Genomic DNA, 22730 nt, shown 5'->3' with positions numbered 1-22730 from the left:
TGATAGGATTCAGCAGAATCTATAACTGAGGGCTTCTCAGAACCTAAAAGAGCTGAGTGAATACTGCTGCTCCAGAGGGCCCACAGTACAGCACACAGACACCACAGAGGGAAAAAGATTAGAGCGTCTTAAAAAAAAAAAAAAAAAAGCTGGCAGATCCCTCTAATTAGGAATTATACACACAAGTCCATAGAAGATGCATCCGCAGAAAAGGTTTGAGAGGTCCCTAGAATCTCTAGCCAGCCTGATTAGTAAAGATCTTTCCATGTACAAATCCAGTCCATAAAGACTGGGAGAGGTAGCTGGTGTGTTGTTGTTTTTTGTTTTTTTGAAATGTATAGATATCAACACAAAGTAATAAGGAATATGAGAAAACAGGAAACATGGCCCAATCAAATAGTGTGTGCCCACACACACACACACACACACACACAAACACACACCTCCAGAAACCAAACCTAAAGAAATAGAGCTATGTGAATTACTTGACAAAGTATTCAAAATAATTGTCATAAAGATGTTCAGTGAGCTCAGGAAAATAATGCATAAGCAGAATCAGAATTTCAGCAGATAGAAAATATTCAAAAGAACTAAAAAGAAATTTTGGAACTGAAGAATACAATAATTGAACTGAAAATTTTACAGACATGTTCAACAGCAGACTTAATCAAGTAGAAGAATGAGTCAGTGAACTCAAGGACACATCATTTGAAATTATCCAGACAGAGTAGCAAAAAGAACAAGAAATGAAAGAGAGTAAAGAAAGCCTAAGAAATTGATAGGACATCCTCGAGCAGGCTGCTCTACTCATTATGACAGTTTCAAAAGAAGAAGCCATAAGAGAAAAGGACAGACAGCTTATTTTTTAAAATTACATCTGAAAACTTCCCAAATATGAGGAAGGAAATGGACATCAAGATCCAAGAAATGTTAAGAATTTAGAAAGCAGCAAAAGAAAAATGCCTCATCACGTACAAGAGAACACCCCTAACTCTACCAGTAGATTTCTCAGTAGAAACCTTGCCATCCAGAAAGGGGTGAGATATTATACTGAAAGTGCTGAAAAGAAAAAGAACTGCCAACCAAGAATACCAAATCCACCAAAGTTTGTCTTCAAAAATGAAAAAGAGATAAAGACCTTCCCAATTAAACAAAAGCTGAAGGTGATCACAATTAGACTTGCCTTACAAGAAATGTTAAGAGGGGGCCTTTTGAGTTAAAATTAGGGGATGCTAAACAGAAATACATAGGTATTTTATTAAAGTATAAAGCTCACTAGTAAAGATAAATATATAGATAAAAACAGAATACTATAATACTGTAATGGTGGTACAAAAGTCACTTTAAAATCTGATATTTTAAAATCTGATTAAAAGACAAAAGTACAGAAAAACTAACTATAAAATAATGTTAATGTATACACAATATAAAAAGATGTATTTATGACATCAATAACATAAAATTTGGGTAGGGGAGAAGTAAACATAATGAGTTTTGTCTTGTGATTGTAGTAAAGATGCTATCAGTTTAAAATACATTTTTATAAGAGTTTTAAAATGTAAGCCCCATGGTAACCACAAAGAAAATACCTATGGAAGATATACAAAAGAAAACAGGAAAGGAACAAAAACATAGCATTACAAATCTCAATAAAACACAAAGGAAGACAGTAAGAGAAGGAAAGAGGAGCAAAAAGTCTACAAGCTGCAAACAACAATTAACAAAGAGGCAACAGTAAGTTATGCCCTATCAATAATTACTTTAAATAAAAATGGGATAAACTCCCCCAATCAAAACATACAAAGTGGCTGAATTGATTTTTTTAAAGACCCAATTATATGCTAACTACAAGATATTTGCTTTAGATTTAAAGACCTGGATAGGCTGAAAGTTAAAGGATATTAAAAAAATTTCATGCAAATTGTAACCAAAAGAGTGCAAATGTGGAAACAGCTACATCACACAAAATAGTCTTTAAGTCAAAAAGTGTCATAAGAGACAAAGAAGGACATTATATAATGATAAAAGATCAATTCACCAGAAGGACATAGCAATTATAAATACATATGCACCCAACATTAAAACACCTAAATATATGAGGCAAACATTCACAGAAATGGAGAAATAGATAGCAATACAATAAAGTCAAGTGTTGTATAACAACGTTTCAACCAATAACAGACCACATGTACAAGAGTAGTCCCATAAGATTATAATGGAGCTGAAAAATTCCTATCACCTAGTGATGATGTAGCAGTCATAATGTTGTAGCACATTACTCACATGTTTGTGGTGATGTTGGTGTAAACAAACCTATTGCACTACCAGTTATATAAAAGTACAAGATAGCACATACAATTATGTACAGTAATTTACGGTACATAATACTTGATACAGATAGTAAATGTTACTGCTTTATGTATTTACTATACTTTTTAGTGGTATTTTACAGTGTACTCTTTCTACTTATAAAAAATACATTAACTCAAAAAAAAAAAGAAAAAAGTTCACCACAAAACAGCCTCAGGAAAGTCTTTTGGGAAGTATTCCACTAGAAGATATTGTTATCATAGGAGATGATAGCATCACATGTGTAATTGCCCCAGAAGACCTTCCAGTGGGACAAGACATGGAGGTGGAAGACAATAATATTGATGATCCTGACCCAATACAGTCCTAGGCTAGTATGGGTGTTTATATCTTCATTTTTAACAACAACAACAAAAAACACTAAGTAAAAGTGAAAAAAATAAAAAAATTAAAAGTCAAAAAAACTTGTAAAATAAGGATATAAAGAAAATATTTTTGTACAGCTGTACAATGTGTTTGTGTTTTAAGCTAAGTGTTATTACAAAAGAGTCAAAAGGTTAAAAAATTTAAGTTTACAAAGTTAAAAAGTTACAGTAAGCTAAGTTTAATTTATTACTGAAGAAAGAAAAAAAATTGAGACAGAGTCTCACTCTGTTGCTCAGGCTGGAGTGCAGTGGCACGACCATGGCTCACTGTAGCCTTGACCTCCTCAAGTCAAGGATCCTCCCACTTCAGCCTCCCGAGTAGCTGGAACTACAACTGTGTGTCACCACACCTAGCTAATTTTTAAAAATTATTTTCTGGAGACAGGGTCTCACTATATTGCCCAGGCTGGTCTTGAACTCCTGGGCTTAAGTGATCCTCCTTCCTCAGCCTCCCAAAGTGCTGGGATTACAGGCATGAGCCACCATGACCAGCCTGTAAAAAGAAAATTTTTTGATAAATTGAGTGTAGCCTAAATGTATAGTGCTTTAAAGTCTACATTAGTGCACAGTAATGTCCTGGGCCTTCACATTCACTCACCATTCACTCATTGACTCATGCAGATAAATTTCCAGCCCCGCAGTCTCCATTCATAGGGTAAGTACCCTATTCAGGTGTACCATTTTAAAAATCTATACAATGTTTTTACTGTACTTTTTAGATGTTTAGATATATTTAGGTATACAAATACTTACCATTGTGTTACAATTCCCTATAGTAATCAGTACAGTTAACATATGTATAGGTTTGTAGCCTAGAAGCAATAGATCATGTAACCTAGGTCTGTAGTAGGCTATACTATCTAGGTTTGTGTAAATATGTAAGTACACTCTCATGTTTGCACAGTGATGAAATCTCAGAATGATACAATTCTCAGAATGTATCTCCAATGACTGTAGTAGGAGATTTTGGTATCCTACTTTCAATAAGGAATAGAACATTCAGACAGAAAATCAGCAAGGAAGCAGAGGACTTGAACAACACTATAGCTGAAATGGAACTGACAGACATATACAGAAAATTCCACCCAACAGCAGCAAATATACAGTCTTCTCAAGCACACTCAGAGCATTTTCCAGGATAAATCACACGTCAGGTCACAAAACAAGTCTTAACAAATTCAAGAAGGTTGAAATCCTACTAAATATCTTTTCTGACCACAGTGGAATAAAACTAGAAATCAATACTGGAATTAAAACTGGAAAATCTGCAAATACGTAGAAATTAAATGACAGAATTTTGAACGAAATTCTGTTCAAAATTTCATTTGAATGAAAGGGGAAATCAAAAGATAAATTAGAAAATATGTTAAGATAAACAAAAATGAAAACACAACACAATAAAAACTTACAGGATACAACAAAAGCAGTACTAAGAAGGAATATTAAGCTGGGCAAGCTCAGTGGCTCACGCCTGTAATCCCAGTGCTTTGGGAATCCAAGGCACAAGGATCACTTGCAGGGAGCTATGATCGTGCCTCTGTACATCATAGCGAGACCTTGTCTCTTAAACATGAAAACAAAAACAAAGAAGGGAGTTGTAAATGCCTACACTAAAAATGAAGAAAGAAGAAAGATCTCAAATAAAAAACTTAACAACTCAAGGAACTAGAAAAAAAGGACAAATGAGGAAGCCCAAAGCAAATGGAGGAAATACTATAATAAAGATTAGAGCAAAAATAAATGAAAAAAAGTTTAAATTAAGTTTTTCAACTTAGTTGATTTTTTGAAAAAACAACAAAACTGACAAGCCCCTTAGCTAGACTAAGAAAAAAACAAAAAGACTGGAAGTCAGAAAGAAAAGAGGTGGCATTACACCTGATGCCACAATTATAAGAGGCTATTAAAATCATATACGAAAAAATTCAATAACCTAGAAGAAATTGATTAATTCCTAGAAACATACAAACTACCAAGACATAATCATGAAGCAATAAAAAATCTAAACAAAGCTGTAACTAGTAAGGTGATTGAATCAGTAATCCAAACCTCCTAACAACAACAACAACAACAAAAGCCCAAAACCAGATATCTTTCCTGGAGAATTCTACCAAACTTTTAAAGAAGAATCAATGATAATTGTTTTCAAACTCTTCCAAAAAAAAAATTGAAGGAGAGGGAACACTTCCAAACTCATTTTAAAAGTCCAACAAAAAAATGGTAGTAAAAAATAAATCTTCAAAAGAAACTACAATCAGAGTGAACAGGCAACCTACAGAATGGGAGAAAATTTTTGCAATCTACCCATCTGACAAAGGGCTAATATCCAGAATCTACAAAGAACTCAAACAAATTTACAAGAAAAAAAAAACAACCCCATCAAAAAGTGGGCAAAGGATATGAACAGACACTTCTCAAAAGAAGACATTTATGCAGCCAACAGACACATGAAAAAATGCCCATCATCACTGGTAATCAGAGAAATGCAAATCAAAACCACAATGAGATACCATCTCACACCAGTTAGAATGGCGATCATTAAAAAGTCAGGAAACAACACATGCTGGAGAGGATGTGGAGAAATAGTAATGCTTTTACATCGTTGGTGGGAGTGTAAACTAGTTCAACCATTGTGGAAGACAGTGTGGCGATTCCTCAAGGATCTGGAACTAGAAATACCATTTGACCCATTACTGGGTATATATCCAAAGGATTATAAATCATGCTACTATAAAGACACATGCACATGTATGTTTATTGTGACACTATTCACAATAGCGAAGACTTGGAACCAACCCAAATGTCCATCAATGATAGACTGGATTAAGAAAATGTGACACATATACACCATGGAAGACTATGCAGCCGTAAAAAAGGGTGAGTTCATGTCCTTTGTAGAGACATGGATGAAGCTGGAAACCATCATTCTGAGCAAACTATCACAAGCACAGAAAACCAAACACTGCATATTCTCACTCATAGGTGGGAATTGAACAACGAGAACACTTGGACACAGGGTGGGGAACATCACACACTGGGGCCTGTTGAGGTGTGGGGGATTGGGGGAGGGATAGCATTAGGAGAAATACCTAATGTAAATGATGAGTTGATGGGTGCAGCAAACGAACATGGCACACATGTATACCTATGTAACAAATCTGCATGTTGTGCACATGTATCCTAGAACTTAAAGTATAATAAAAGTAATGAGAAGAAGAAATAAAAATAAATCTTGACCCCTACCTCACAACAATGATAAAAATATGTATATTCCAAATGGATTGTAGATGTAATGTAAACAATGAAATAAAAGATACCACAGAAAATTATCTTTGTGAAATAGGATCAGAGGCAAAAATTGATAAATTCAGTTTAATCAAAATTATGACTTTCTATTCACCAAAAGACAAAAAAGAATTAAAAACTAGCCATGAGGTTGAAAACTACTAAAAAAAGGAGTTATGTTCAGAATACAAGATTTGTTTAAGTAATAAGAAAAACAAGGAAATAAAGTTCTATGGAAGCAAAAAAGAAGAGAAAAAAGAAAAGAAAAACAACAGACTAGAGAAATAGGAGATTTGAACAGCTATTGCACAAAATAAGGTATAAAAATTGCCCAAATAAAATAGAAAGGTTCTCAACTTCATTTAAATATAAAATAATTTCAAAATGAGATTACAAAAGTCACCCAGTAAAATGGCTAACATGAAAATAACCTGACAAATGTAGAGATGATGTGGCCCAGCAGAAAGCCTTATGCACTACTAGGAATGTAAATAGGTAAAAACATCTTGGAAAATTGGTTGGTGTTAGCTACAAAAGACAAAGATACACACATACTCTGTGACCCACAAACACAACTCTCAGGCAAAAACCTGAGAGAAATCTGTGTACATGGGCATCAAAGAAATGTACAATATATTTATGATGGCATTATTTGAAATAGACATTGAGGCACAATGCAAATTCCTGAACAGTAGAATAAATAATGTATAGTATATTTATGAAATAGTACTAGAAACAGAATTAAATGAACTACAACTACATGTAACAACATGGATAATTTCATAAACAATGAGTGATAAATACAAATAACACACAAATGCACAGACAATACATGTTGTGCAAGTCCAATTAGATAACGTTCCCAAAACAGGCCCCGAACAAACAGTTATAAAAGGCAAATGTGCGGTTACACTGGAGGAAAAATAAGGGAAGTGATTTGGCAGGTGCATGCGAGGGGCTTCAGCGATGGAGGCAACGGAGCTTTTCACTTTCATACAATTTATGGAGCTTTATTATTTCAGCCTGTGCACATTTGTTTATGTGTAATAGGTTAAATAATAGTAAAATGTTTTCTAAAATGTTGATTATTACCAAAAACAAAGAGGGTGAATATAGTGAAAATTTACTAGAAATTACAGTTCTGTTAATATGCATTGAATAATGCAGCATAAAATGAAGGAAGGCAATATATATTGCTCTGATGTCCTATAATTCCAAAAGACTTTAGTTAAAATGGATATGTAAAGAGAGGTAAAATTTTAACCCAGGGAAATTTGACTCTTAGAAATAAATTTACGAAGAAGTTGATAGAGAAAAACAATACGAAAATTAAACAAATGGATGTTATACACTAACCTTTGCAAAGGATTCCTCAGTTGTCTGCAGCTCATCTTCTCTGTCCCTAGAGTCAGGTAAACTGGGGCTGAAGGCCATGAGGTCGGTCTTGGGTGGGCCCTCACCAGAGCACACCCTCGGCCTCCTCTGCTGCGAGTATGACCAGCTCCCCACCGCGCTGGAGCACACCAGCGTGGGCTTGCCCGGAGCGCACGCGCCCTCGGTGGGCGGCGCAGAGCACCGCAGCGCGGTGTACAGCAGCAGCGTGAGCACCAAAAGGCTGGACACCGCGCAGATGGCAATGATCAGGTATACGTTGACATCCACCAGCGCAGCATCGGGACCGACAGCGCCCGCCAACGCCCGTGAGGAGGCCTTTGGCGCCTGTCCACTCTCCACAAGTGACACCAGCACGGTGGCTGTGGCCGTCAGCGCGGGCTCGCCGTGGTCCTTCACCAGTACCAGTAGGCGGTGGCGCGGAGCGTCCGTTTCGTCCAGGGCACGCGTTGTGCTGATCTCGCCAGTGTACAGCCCCACGCGGAAAGGGATGCGCGCGCCACCAGTCCCCGGCTGCAGCTCGTACGAAAGCCACGCGTTGTAGCCCGAGTCAGCATCCACCGCGCGCACCTTTGCCACCACGTGGCCCACACCCACCGACCATGGCACCAGCTCGCTCACTGCGCCACCAGTACCACCCGCCCGAGGCGCTAGCAGTGCTGGCGCGTTGTCGTTTTCGTCCAGCACGAACACCTGCAGCGTCACGTTGCTGCCCAGAGGCGGCACGCCCGCATCCCGCGCGGTCACCTGAAACTGCAGCAGCTCTAGCTCCTCGTGGTCCAGCGGCTGCAGCGCGTACACCTTGCCGCTCTCCGCATGCACCGAAACGTAGCTCGACAGCGCGCGCTCGCCCACCCGCCGCTCCACCAGCGAGTAGGACACCAGGGCGTTCTCCTGCGCGTCCGCGTCCCACGCAGACACCGTGAAGATGTGGCAGCCCGGCGGGTTGTTCTCCTTCACGAACACTGTGTACTCGGGCTGCGCGAACGCCGGAGCGTTGTCGTTCACATCAGCCACCTCCACAGAAACACTGGCCGTGGCCCACAGCGAAGGCGAGCCCCCGTCTCGCGCGGTCACCACCAGCTCATAGGCTGACACGCTCTCGCGGTCCAGGGCACTGTCCAGCACCAACGAATAGTAATTCTTGAAGGTGGACACCAGCTTGAAGGGGACGTGGGACGTCAAGGAGCAGGTAACCAGCCCATTGACACCCATGTCTTTGTCGGACACGCTGATCAGGGCGATGACTGTACCCAGTGGAGCGTCCTCTCTAATTGGAAGTGACAAAGACTTGAATTCCAAATCTGGGACATTATCGTTGTTGTCTTCTACTTCCACAATAACTCTACAATGGCCAGAAAGTGGGAGCTGTCCCTTATCAATGCCCTCTACAATAATTTCATAGGATTTGCTTTCTTCAAAGTCAATATATCCCTTTACAATAATTTGTCCAGTAATTGGATCTATGTGAAACTTGGATTTCACATTTGGCGAAATATCATTTGAGAATGAATAAATAATGTCCCCATTCAATCCTTCGTCTAAATCTGAGGCGTTAAGTTTAATTACCAATGTTCCATTAGGAACATTTTCTAGTAATCTCACCTTATAAATGGTTCTGTCAAAAGCTGGGGCATTGTCATTGGCATCCAGTACTGTGATGAGTAACTGAACGGTGCCAGTCAACTCGGGTTTGCCTCCATCAGTGGCTGTGAGCACTAAAAAAATCTCCGGAGCTTCTTCTCTGTCTAAAGATTTCCGTAATATAAGCCCAAGACCTTTTACCAGCTCGTCATCAGATGGTTTTTCCAGAGAAAAGTATTCATTTGGGCTCAGTCTGTAAGTGAGCAGGGCGTTCTCCCCGATATCTGCATCCGAGGCGCCCTCTAGTGGAAACCGAGAGTCAAGCGGCCTGGATTCCGCGATGGACAGGTTCTTTTGTGTTGCTGGGAACACCGGCGGATTATCGTTAATGTCCCTCACCTCCACGTCCACATGGAAAACCTGCAGCGGCCTGTCCACGATCACCTCCAGGTGGATGCTGCACTCCGCGCTCCGCCGGCACAGCTCCTCCCGGTCGATCCGAGAATTCACAAACAAAATGCCATTCTGCAGATTTACCTCCAGAAGGCCTCCGCGGCCCTTGGACGCCACCCGGAACAGGCGCGGCACCAGCTCCGCCAGCTCCAGTCCCAGGTCCTGCGCGATGCGGCCCACGAAGGTGCCGTGTTTGGCCTCCTCGGAGACCGAGTAGTGGAGCTGACCGTTCCCTGCCTCCCAGGCTGAGAGGAGAAGAAGTAAGAGCAGCAGACGCCGGGATTCCTGGCCGCTTCCCCAGGAAAACTCCATCTTTAGTGCACAGTATTTTGTTCTGATTAAATATCGTTTCTCAAAGTCAAGGGAAATCTTTTAATCGGTCAGTCAAGTGCAGCTGCATCCTCCATGTTTCAGACTCCAAAGAGTGCATATGGTTCCTTCCAGTAAGAATAGAAGGAATTTTCCCTTCTTCCTCCTTCTCTCATGTATTTTGTGGTAAAGAGCGACATCATGTGGCTCCAAACCGTAAGTAGCAATTGTGGAAACCCACACACACTCTACTATAAACTACTTGGTTTTATTTATTCTTTCAGTCTTTTCGGAGAATAGGAATACATTTTGTACTACTGTGGTACACATTGTACCACTGATTAATTGAGTGTGGTCCTTAGTTTCGCCATAGGGGCAACTTTTACTTCAGTAGAAATAATTTTTTCAACACAGGTTTTAAGTATTACAGAGACCTAACTATACACTTTGTAAACATGTAACTGTAAACTGTTGATTAGAAAAATTCATTACAGATTCCTGTGTTCCCAAGAATTCCAGGGTTTTTTTTATTATTAATGATAACACCCTCTTCACCCTAGTATTTCTGGTGTTGTTGACTTGAGGGGACTGGTCTCTAGGGAAATTCTGGTGCCAAGAACAAGCTATTGACAGGGAAATTTGCAGATGTTTTATAAAAGGATCAAAGACCATCAGCATTTAATTAGATGTCTTCCTTGAGTCATGTCAGGGCTGAAAGTGCAAGGAAGCAGGAAGTTATAGCAAATAGCTTGCATGGAAAAGCATTCCAAATAATTTTATTCATTGGAACTCATTTGCTCCCATGAGAAACGCTGGTATTCTCATTTTGACTCTTACAGTTTATAAGTACTTGCTTGTTCTCCAGTATGTAATGTGCCTAAGCTTCTATTTTCTCCTATAGTGCTTATATATTTTAGCCAAACTGAATATTTCCTGCTTCCAATAGCATTTTTTAATAAACAAGCATGTTCATTTTGTCCTGTCTATAAGTAATCCACATCATTTCTAAACTCTTCTAAAGCCAATTTACCCCATTTTATAACCACTTAAAACTTCCCTGACCCATGAAGAATGTCATGATCAAACCAATTGAACAGGTATTTTTTCTTCTTTTACAAACTGCAGCACCAGGGTGGAATCGCGTGGGCCATTTTTTACATTAATTTATCTCTTATAAGCATTTGAGTATGTGTGTCCTTTTTTGGAATATATATTTTAAAGGGAATAGTTGTATCTTAATTGTTTAATAGCTCAGAGGGACTTACCTAACATTTGCTAAATATTTACCCTGCAGAAAATGTTTGTTTCCTTCCATTGCCTAATAAAATGCATTAATTTAAGGTGATCGCATATCTAGTTGGGAAAATGTGGTGTTTCAACAGCCTCTATAATTTTCTAAAGATACAAAAAAAGTCTCTAGACATTTCCCCAATTAAGATGTATTTCAAGTTCAATGTTGAAAACTTGGGTTTTAGCTTAATTTTTATTCTAATTCTTGGTAATCACGATCTTTGAATCATTCTGGGTATTAATGGGGAATGAAGACTTCCCAATAAATAAACCCACAATACATTTTCTTACATAAAGAAATTTAATATATAAAGACATAATGGTAGCCATTTAAAAACTTTCCTTGCCTCCTATATTCATAAAGTTATTTTCATCCTGTTTGTCTAAACAAAAAATCAATCTAGTGAAAATAGCTTTACGCTCCCTCTCTATTGAAGAACTACACTCACACAAACACACACACACAAAAACCAAAACAACAACAACAAAAAACCCCACCAAATTTCTGAATCAAACAGAAACCAGGGTACTTTCACTATGTGGGGACCCAAACTATATTTTTGCAAAATGATCATTGACATCAAGCACATTGGAAAAAAGGAGGAGGAATTCCATTTTCACCCATTTCATTTGTAATATTTTCATTTACCAGGTATTTTAATGTATAGATGGGGAATGCAGCAGAATAGAAAACGATGTTTATTTGGTAGCTATTCAATATTTATTTGGCATAGCATCAGTACATCTGTGAAGTGAAAATTCCAAAGTCTTCAAAATGTCTTTGCCAAGAGTCTTGTTAGACAATAGTTTCAAGAGGCAAGCTGGATTTGAAGATTGAAGTTCCATATCTGGGAAGACAAGTACTTTGGCTGACTCTATTATATTCAAGAAGCTGATAACAGAACTAAATTTTTAAAATACTGACCTGAGATGGACACACTATGGCTACTACTTCATGGACAAGGGAGCAACAAAGGATAGTGCCAAAAAAGGAAATAAAGAAAATGGAAGTGAGGGAAAGGAGAGGAGTCAAGAAAAATATCTATTTTACGTGTTAGACCTCCCACACTGTCAATGAGTATTAACCAGGTTTCAGTTGGTTACTATTTCTCTCCAGTGGTAGGGAAACTTAAATGGGAGTCCAACTAATTGCTAGAGGAGATAACCAAATATGTAGGGGTAGTGATTAGAAAAAAGTCTACCTTCAATTTCATTTGGTTCTGGTTATTTGGAGTTTTCTACTTATTGCATGGCACACATTAATAGGCAGGATGCTATTCAGAGAAGTTAACCAGTAATAACATTATAACATTGGCTTATCAAACTTATTTCATATTAGCATCCTTAGTATGGTATGCAAAAGACACTAATGAATAAAAAGTTTTGCTAGTAGGGATAGTTTTAAAATTAGATACCATAATTATTTTCAAGATATTGTTCAGATTGAAAATTATTTTTAACAAGATTTAAAACATTCTTTTAAAATGAATATATAAATATACTATACAACTATTAAATTTTCACTTCATATTGATATTTTAGTTATTAGTAATAAATTTTAACATATAATACAGTAGTATTATTAAAGTAGTATTAAATAAAGTAGTGACAAACTAAAGATGAACAAAGATGCAATTCTAAATGCAATTGTTATTCTCGATTTTTTTCCAAACTGGGAAATCAAGAAACAATAAACGGTATTGCCAAATTAGAGCACAAGGCCTAAAATGAATCATATTCAAGTAAAAAATAAGGATTGAGACTCCAAACAAGTGAATAAGAGAATAAAAGAGGTTCCATAAAAGACAACAGGTGTAATGATCTAATTTTTGAAACTGAAGGTGGAAAAGCATAATCAATAGGGAGTTATAAGCATTAGGTGAACTCATAAAATGAGCAAGTAACATTCGTACTAACAGGTAGTAGGAAGTCCAAATGAAAAGTGGCAAAAGATATTGAAGAAGCATTGTATAGGGATAAGTATAAAACAAGTCGAAGTCAGATTCTCTAAATAATGCAATTCATCTAAGAAAAAATATTTGTCTTATACCCAGGCATTTAGCAATAAAATAATCCTACTACTGCACCTAATAACAAAACAAAATTACAAGTGTGGATCTCATAACTTACTGCTGATTTGGTTCAAAAATTAGCAACAAAAATCTTAGCGTTTTAACCACAAAACCACAAAACTGGAAAAGTCTAATTATGAATCACATAATTCATACTTAACTATTAACGTATTTCCAGAGGAGTGGAAACATTGAGGAATGAAAAACAAAGACATTTTGGAAAGAATAAATAAAAATTACTCACTTTGGCTGAGAGATCAACGTCCACATCCTGTTTCTCCTCTCTATCCCGGCTAATTGGACAAGGAGGAAGGCTAGGGCTAAAAGCCATGAGGTCGGTCTTGGGCAACCCCTCTCCAGAGCACACCCTCTGCTGCCTCTGCTGCGAGTATGACCAGCTCCCCACCGCGCTGGAGCACACCAGCGTGGGCTTGCCCGGCCCACAGGCGCCTTCGGTTGGCGGCGCGGAGCACCGCAGAGCAGTATATAGCAGCAGTGTGAGCACCAACAGACTGGACACCGCGCAGATGGCGACGATCAAGTACACGTTGACATCCACCAGTGCAGCTTCCGGGCCCGTGGCGCCAGCGGACGCCTGGGACGAGGCCTTGGGTGCCTGGCCACTCTCCACCAGCGACACCAGCACAGTGGCCGTGGCGGTCAATGAGGGTTCACCGTGGTCCTTCACCAGCACCAGTAGGCGATGGCGCGGGACGTCGACCTCGTCCAGGGCACGGGTCGTGCTGATCTCTCCCGTGTACAGCCCCACGCGAAACGGGATGCGCGCACCGCCGGTCCCAGGCTGTAGCTCATACGAAAGCCAGGCGTTGTAGCCTGAGTCTGCATCCACTGCGCGCACCTTCGCTACCACGTGGCCCGCACCCACTGACCGCGGCACCAGCTCGCTCACTGCGCCACCGATGCCACCCACCCGAGGCATCAGCAGTGCCGGCGCGTTGTCGTTCTCGTCCAGCACGAACACCTGCAGCGTCACGTTGCTGCCCAGAGGCGGCACGCCCGCATCGCGCGCACTCACCTGAAACTGCAGCAGCTCTAGCTCCTCGTGGTCCAGCGGCTGCAGCGCGTACACCTTGCCGCTCTCCGCGTGTACCGACACGTAGCTCGACAGCGCGCGATCCCCCACCCGCCGTTCCACCAGCGAGTAGGACACCAGCGCGTTCTCCTGCGCGTCCGCGTCCCGCGCAGACACCGTGAAGATGTGGCAGCCCGGCGGGTTGTTCTCCTTCACGAACACCGTGTACTCGGACTGCGAGAATGCCGGCGCATTGTCGTTCACGTCGGCCACCTCCACGGACACGCTGGCCGTGGCCCACAGTGAAGGCGAGCCCCCGTCCCGAGCAGTCACCACCAGCTCATAGGCCGACACGCTCTCGCGGTCCAGAGGGCTGTCCAGCACCAATGAGTAGTAATTCTTGAAGGTGGACACCAGCTTGAAGGGGACGTGGGGCGTCAGCGAGCAGGTGACCTGTCCATTGACTCCTGAGTCGCGGTCGGACACGCTGATCAGGGCGATGACTGTGCTAAGTGGAGAGTCTTCTAATACAGGTAAAGATAGTGAATGAATAACTAACTCAGGTACATTATCATTGATGTCCACAATTTCGAGTAGAACTGTGCAGTGATCTGACATTGGGGGATTTCCTTTATCCGTGGCTTCTACCTGGATTTCATATGACTTACTTTCCTCGAAATCTATGTTACCTTTTACACTGATTTGTCCATTGACTGGATCTAAATGGAATTTTGACAGAATATCTGCTGACATGTCCGTATTGAAAGAATACGCGATATCCTTATTTACTCCTTCATCCAAATCGGTGGCGTTAACGGTCACCACTAGGGTACCATTTGGTGCATTTTCGAGTAATCTGACTTTATAGATCGTCCTCTCAAACGCTGGGGCGTTGTCGTTTACATCTAAAACAGTGATCTTTAGTTGAGTCGTGCCAGTGAGCTCTGGTTTCCCACCATCAATTGCTGTTATTAGTAAATAATGCTTAGGAGTGTCCTCTCTATTTAAATATTTTTTCAACACGAGTCCAAGGGATTTAATTTCCTCGTCATTTCTTTTAACGTCCAAGGTAAAATATTCAGTGGAATCAAGACTGTAAGTCAACAACGAATTTGTTCCGATATCTGCATCCGATGCGCCCTCTAGCGAAAACCGAGAGCCAGGCTGTCGGGATTCGGAAATAAACAGATTCTTTACAGCCATTGGAAAAACTGGCGCGTTGTCATTAATGTCCTTCACTTCCACCTCCACATGGAAAACCTGCAGCGGCCTGTCCACGATCACCTCCAGGTGGATGCTGCACTCCGCGCTCCGCCCGCACAGTTCCTCGCGGTCGATCCGAGAATTCACAAACAAAATGCCATTCTGCAGATTTACCTCCAGAAGGTCCCCGTGTCTTTTGGACGCCACCCGGAACAGGCGCGGCACCAGCTCCGCCAGCTCCAGCCCCAGGTCCTGCGCGATGCGGCCCACGAAGGTGCCATGCTTGGCCTCCTCAGAGACGGAGTAGTGGAGCTGGCCGCTCCCCACCTCCGAGGCTGCCAGGAGCAGAAGAGAAAGCAGCAGGCACTGGGCTCCAGGATCTTCTCGCCAGGAAAACAACATTGCAAGTATTTTCCAAATATTAGATTGCCTTTACATTGATCCAAAATTTAAAAATAATTCGAGTTCCTTATCTTCATTTCTTAAACTCCTTGGTGTTAAATTTTAGAGAGGATGAAGCAAAGCAGTATCTGAATACGTAATGCACGCTGTTATTTCTTTTGTGGAGAAAGACCTTGTGGTGGACAGCGACATCATGTGGCTAAACGTGTAAGTATTAAATATGTAAATATATCTTCTTTTCCTTGTATGTCGTTTGAACTTTCCCAAAATTTCTAGTTTCAATTGTAATATCCTTCGGTCACTCCTCAAAGTCCTTATATTTTATCTAAATATTTCCTTAGAACTTTTATACTAATTCACTATCAATTGTGCTAATTCATGACATACACTAGAATATTGTGATTCCTGTTTTAACAGTGGACATCTATTGGAAATGTTTCCCATGTGACAGCCACTTTTCTATTTGTCTTAATGGAATTATCCCATTAAATTATCACAATCCTCTGAAATAAGTTTTAATATTATTCGCTTTTTACAAACACATAGAGGTTAAGTAAAACGATATTATCTCTTGGTACGATGGGATTTCAATCTGATTCAAGACAACTTACCATTAACCTCTTTACCTCCCAAGTTACATTTTATAGAAAAATCAGATCCTTTCAGATTTATGATCATCAAAACATTGAGATGTTGAAGTATTTAAAAGTGTGTGTGTGCTGTATATATTAAAACATACATATATCTACTTTTATGTTATTACAGCAACTGTTAATTTTTTAAAATATGTACATTTATGGTTTTTTAAATTTGTAGAATGTCTGTAATTCCCTCCCATGCCCCTTTTTCAAGAACTATAGCCTCATCAACTGTCTTGACTGTAACTTACATAAAGATTTCAGAAGTCGGTCCTTTACAGAGAAATTCAAACTGGAAATTTGTTTCCTACTGTGGGAATGTGATTTGTATATTTGTTACATTCACATCACATCAATTAAGAATATATTAGGTTTAATTTTTCCACACTATGTATTTGAATTTACCTGTATATACTAAAATGTTAACAATATAAAATAATTACGTTTTTGATGATCTCCACTCCTGATGAATTTCTAGATTCCAGTTTTTTTAAAAGTTGTTACTTGAAAGAATTGATTATTTAACTAATCAGTGAAGGGAGAAAAGTAACCTAGGAACATAAGCCAGTATTTACTCAACATATTTAACACTAAGCAATAAAACATTCTAAAGATATCTGTGAATTCAATGAGAAGCATGAATTCTTGCTGCATTTGGAAGTGGGGCAAAGAAAATTTATGGAAAGAGGTCAAATTTAGAGAAATAAAAGAATGTACAAATTTTTGCTTATACCCAGACCATTTAAAAATGAAATCAAACATGTGATTTAAATATTTAGGGGAAAAGTTTTCATTTCAGCTTTTGTTTCCTGTGTATTCATGAAATGGAAGCAAGGACTGCAACTTACTCAGATTTTATCATTCATATTTAGAATAGGATAAATTATCAATTGTTGTTTTCATGAATAAATAAATTAATATTTTGAATTAACTTTTTCAAGCAAGATAAATAAAAATGTAAGTTAATGATATTTGTTAATATCAAACTTACATAATTTCTAAATGATTCTATTGTGCTATATTATGAAGAAGTAAGTAAACATTTAAGCATTATTTCTGAAAAGCATGGACCTAAGAAATAATTATAGCTATTAATATTCCAGTTACCACTTTGCTGAATTTTTAAAGACGGTAGCTAGTTTGAAAATAAGAGATAAACTTAAAATTTTTAAACTTCATGGACTTCATAGTAAAGAGATGCCTTTGACAACTTATTGTAATACTGCACTTTTCAGTACCTTTAAGAGTTATACTAATTGCAAAATGGAATGTCACATGAGAATTTATAGCAGAGTAGACTCCATACTGATTAAGAGATAAAGGTAATATTAAAGGAACTATGAGTTTAGAAGATTGAGCCATTTTGTAGATAAAGTATCAGTGAATAGTTTCTACTACCACCTGGATGTCACTTAGACAACCAAGAAAAAAATGTAAATAAGAATGTTATGAAAAAACTTATAGAGCAACAGATTGTGACTCCTGGAGATTTGGATATATGTGAATATAATTTTAGAAGCTTATCATTTACCTATGGTAGAAACATAGTGGTCAAGTATTACTTGGAAATGAATATTCTGACCTAACTATGAAATGGCTAAAGGTAAGATCACTAGTGGAAGTTATTTCTATGATTTATCAATATGCACATATATTTAGAATAAACAGCAAATAACTAAGAACTAAATAGTAGAGGACCGTTTAAGACAGTTATTTTATTGCAATACATCTGCCTTTGGTTGGAAAAGCTAAAAAAATTCTTTCCAAGTGTAACATTTACTTGTCGAGTTCAGTGTTATAATTACCCACAATAAATGTTTCAAGTGAAAATGTAGTCATCCAAGACCAGGCCTCATCTTTTGGAAAAATTCCAATTTCATTAGGAATATGGATGCTTCCAGGCAAAATTGAGTGAGCTCACATTAATGGAAAATGTATTCCCACGCATAGAATTAGATGCCAGAAAAAAGTAGTCAATCTCTGCAGTGGGAGGCCTGCACACATTGGCCTAATGATAATGATACTGAAAGGATGATTTATCAACCATTAACATAAAGACTGGGTAGTCTCCACTTAAATGAAGAAAAAGTCCCACCACCTGAAAAACCCCAGTGTGATTTTTAAATGTTAATATTTTCAAATTAAACAAAATTGAGAGGGTCTCTTTTCTCAATACTCTCTATTTTTGCCTGATAACTCAAAAATGTTATCAGTGTGAAATCTTTATACCAAATAATGGGTTATTTTACTTATAAAAAACATACTTAAGATTAGCAGTTATTCCTAAGTGCTGTCATTTTGTTGTAACAACCTGTGCTACATACTTTTGGAAATTCTGGTGTTAAAATATCCACTCAGGCTGCTTTCAAATACAAATAAAAAGACCAGGTGCAGTGGCTCACTCCTGTAATCCCAGCACTTTGGGAGGCCTAGGAGGGTGGATCACTTGAGGCCAGGAGTTTGAGACCAGCCTGGCCAACATGGTGAAACCCCGTCTCTACTAAAAATAAAAAATTTTAAAAAGAAAATAGCCGGGCGTGGTGGTGGGCGCCTGTAATCCCAGTTACTAAGGAGGCTGAGGCAAGACAATCACTTGAACCCGGGTGGCAGAGGTTATAGTGAGCTGAGATCACACCACTGCACTCCAGCCTAGGTGACAGAGCAAGACTGTCTCAACAAAAACAAACAAACAAAAAAAATGTAGCTTATTAACTATTGCATAGACAAGGGCATTGTTGATCCAAAGAACAATCTAAGAAATGTCCAGGATATAGGTTATTCCAAACACTATCCGACAGATTGGATAGACAGTGTCAGTTGAAAATACGTATTATATAATCAAATTCTTTAATTTCTTCCGATTGTGATTTTCCATTTTTAAGAGAGAAAATATTTATGGGAAATGTTTAATTTACAAATTTTGCTGAGGTGTTTTTCAGTGTTTCATGGTCTATTACTTATGACTTAATGATGGAAGTGCCAAAATGTAAAAATAAGAAAACAGTTATGTAGATTGTTTAAATAAATTGTCCAGTAAATGCAATAAATTGATCTCTAATTCATATTCAAAATCGCACGGTAGGATGATATAAAATAAATGAAGAACTATGAATCTAAATAACTAGTAGAAATCATATAGAATTTTTTAAAAAGAACAATTTTAGAATTGGCAAGAAAAAGTAAAAGACTCACTCACCTTTCCTACGTATTCTGATTCTGAGAGCTGTTTCTCTTCTGCGGAGTCTGGACCTTGAGATAAGCTAGGGCTGAAGGCCATGAGGTCCGTCTTGGGGGGGTCCTCCCCAGAGCACACCCTCTGCCGCCTCTGCTGCGAGTAAGACCAGCTCCCCACGGCGCTGGAGCACACCAGCGTGGGCTTTCCTGGCGCGCGCGCACCCTCGGTGGCTGGCACCGAGCACCGCAGCGCAGTGTACAGCAGCACCGTGAGCACCAACAGGCTGGATACCGCGCAGATGGCGATGATCAGGTACACGTTGACATCCACCAGCGTAGCCTCTGAGCCCGCGGCGCCCACCCACGCCCGCGACGAGGCCTTGGGTGCCTGGCCACTTTCCACCAACGACACTAACACGGTGGCCGTGGCTGTCAACGCTGGTTCGCCGTGGTCCTTCACCAGCACGAGTAGGCGGTGGCGAGGGGAGTCAGCCTCGTCTAGGGCACGTGTCGTGCTGATCTCACCCGTGTATAGCCCCACGCGGAACGGGATGCGAGCGCTGCCAGTACCCAGCTGCAGCTCGTACGAAAGCCACGCGTTGTAGCCTGAGTCAGCGTCCACTGCGCGCACCTTAGCCACCACGTGCCCTGCACCCACCGACCACGGCACCAGCTCACTCACTGCGCCAGCAGCGGTGCCAGCCCTAGGCGCCAACAGTGCCGGCGCGTTGTCGTTCTCGTCCAGCACGAACACCTGCAGCGTCACGTTGCTGCCCAGAGGCGGCACGCCCGCATCCCGCGCGGTCACCTGAAACTGCAGCAGCTCCACTTCCTCGTGGTCCAGCGGCTGCAGCGCGTACACCTTGCCGCTCTCCGCGTGCACCGAAACGTAGCTCGACAACGCGCGCTCGCCCACCCGCCGCTCCACCAGCGAGTAGGACACCAGCGCGTTCTCCTGCGCGTCCGCATCCCACGCTGACACCGTGAAGATGTGGCAGCCCGGCGGGTTGTTCTCCTTCACGAATACTGTGTACTCAGGCTGTGCGAACGCCGGGGCGTTGTCGTTCACGTCGGCCACCTCGATGGACACGCTGGTGGTGGCCCACAGTGAAGGCGAGCCCCCGTCCCGTGCGGTCACCACCAGCTCATAGGCTGACACGCTCTCGCGGTCCAGGGCGCTGTCCAGCACCAACGAGTAGTAATTCTTGAAGGTGGACACCAGCTTGAAAGGGACGTGGGGCGTCAGGGAGCAGGTGACATGTCCATTCGTACCAGAGTCGCGATCCGACACCGTGATGAGAGCAATGACCGTGCCCAGGGAAGCGTTCTCTGAGATGGGAAGTGAGAGAGACGTTATTGAGACTTCTGGTGTGTTATCATTGATGTCCACAAGTTTTAATGAAATTTTACAATGTCCTGACATTGAAGGGGTTCCTTTGTCAGTTGCAGTGACCTGAATCTCGTAGGACTTTGCTTCTTCATAATCTAATTTTCCCTTAGTTCTGATTTCCCCTGAGATGGGATCTATGGTAAACTTAGTCTGTATAGTGGAAGACACATCACTACCGAGTGAATACACAATCTCGCTGTTCGATCCTTCATCTGCATCAGAAGCGTTTAACTTAACCACTAAGGTCCCATTTGCAGTATTCTCTAACAATTTTACTTTGTAAACTGATTGGGCAAAAGTTGGTTCATTGTCATTTACATCTAATACCTTAATAAGTATTTGAACGGTGCCCGTGAGCTCAGGTTTGCCCCCATCAGTAGCCACCAGTAACAAATTAACCTCAGCAGTTTCCTCTCTGTCCAGCGATTTCCCCAGCACGAGAGACAAAGATTCGCTTAGTTCATCATTTGTCTGTATATCTAGGAAGAAAAACTCACTGGAGCTGAGCTTGTAGGAGAGAAGAGCATTTACTCCTATATCTGCATCAGATGCACCCTCTAGAGGAAACCGAGAATCAAGCAGCCTTGATTCGGGAAACCGGATAGTCTTTACTGTCATTGGAAATACTGGCGGGTTGTCGTTAATGTCCTTCACCTCCACTTCCACATGGAAAACCTGCAGCGGCCTGTCCACGATCACCTCCAGGTGGATGCTACATTCCGCGCTCCGCCCGCACAGCTCCTCCCGGTCGATCCGAGAATTCACAAACAAAATGCCATTCTGCAGATTTACCTCCAGAAGGTCCCCGTGTCTTTTGGACGCCACCCGGAACAGGCGCGGCACCAGCTCCGCCAGCTCCAGCCCCAGGTCCTGCGCGATGCGGCCCACGAAGGTGCCGTGTTTGGCCTCCTCGGGGACGGAGTAGCGGAGCTGGCCGCTCCCCACCTCCCAGGCTGCGAGGAGCAGAAGCGAGAGCAGCCGTGTCCAGGCCCCTAGGCCCCTTCTGATAGAAGACGCCATTACCAATCCTCAATGTTTTGATCAAATTAGAAGAGCATGTTTTGCAAAAATTTAAATATTCTAGTCTCTGTTAAAGTCCTGCTGCTTCTCTTATTCCTCCGCTTCTCTGAAGTAACAAAGGGGCTCTGGGTATTTTCCTTCCTAGGGAACACTCTACGGTGGACAGCGACATCATGTGGCTAAAAGGAAGGCTCTACTGTTTATTCTGTAGATTTAAAACTAGTCGATTTTCTGGTTTAAGTTTACTTATAGCTTTCATCTTGGAAAAAAATAACTATTTTAAGCCCTAAAATATATTACCTTTTTACCCTTTTTTACTCTGGTTAAAAAACACACAAAATAATATTTAAAATTACCATATTAACTATGATTAAATGTACATTTCAGTAATGTTAAGTATATTCACATTGTTACAAATTTTTCATCTTGGAAAACAGAAACTCTATACCCATTAGACAACAACTCCGCTTTTCACCGTCACTCCAGTCTCTGGTAACCACAGTCCTATTTTCTATTTCTATGAATTTCACTACTTTAGATATTTCGTGTAAGTGGACTCGTAAAGTATTTGTCGTTTTGTGACTGGCCTATTTCACTTAGCACAATGTCCTCAAGGTTCATCCATGTTGTAGCATGTGACAAGATTTATTTCCTTTTTAAGGCTGAATACTAGTCCATCGTATGTATACACCACTTTTTGTTTATTCATTCAAGCATCCGTGGATGGTTCCTCAAGGTTCATCCATATTGTAA

General features: G+C 40.6%; 3 protein-coding genes across 3 annotated transcripts in view; all 3 read right to left on the bottom strand.

Annotated features, from left to right (window-relative positions):
* Positions 1-9874, bottom strand: part of PCDHA4 (protocadherin alpha 4) — a 205021-nt gene extending 195147 nt beyond the window's left edge. Inside the window, 1 exon segment of the mRNA NM_001364703.2 lies at positions 7374-9874. Within this exon segment, the coding sequence (NP_001351632.1) occupies positions 7374-9758 (2385 nt within the window). The 5' untranslated portion in view covers positions 9759-9874.
* PCDHA3 (protocadherin alpha 3) overlaps positions 1-15925 on the bottom strand; it is a 211072-nt gene extending 195147 nt beyond the window's left edge. The window contains exon 1 of the mRNA NM_001082586.4: positions 13362-15925. Coding sequence (NP_001076055.2) covers positions 13362-15755 — 2394 coding nt within the window. The 5' untranslated portion in view covers positions 15756-15925. The remainder of the gene's footprint in view (positions 1-13361) is intronic.
* Positions 1-22090, bottom strand: part of PCDHA2 (protocadherin alpha 2) — a 217237-nt gene extending 195147 nt beyond the window's left edge. The window contains exon 1 of the mRNA NM_001082583.4: positions 19590-22090. Within this exon, the coding sequence (NP_001076052.1) occupies positions 19590-21977 (2388 nt within the window). The 5' untranslated portion in view covers positions 21978-22090. The remainder of the gene's footprint in view (positions 1-19589) is intronic.
* Positions 22091-22730: the final 640 nt, after the last annotated feature.

The sequence above is a fragment of the Pan troglodytes genome, chromosome 4 (assembly GCF_028858775.2).
Source record: "Pan troglodytes isolate AG18354 chromosome 4, NHGRI_mPanTro3-v2.0_pri, whole genome shotgun sequence".
Lineage (NCBI taxonomy): Eukaryota > Metazoa > Chordata > Mammalia > Primates > Hominidae > Pan > Pan troglodytes.
The sequence above is the reverse complement of the archived record's forward strand: the minus strand, read 5'-3'. Positions and strand labels throughout refer to the sequence as shown.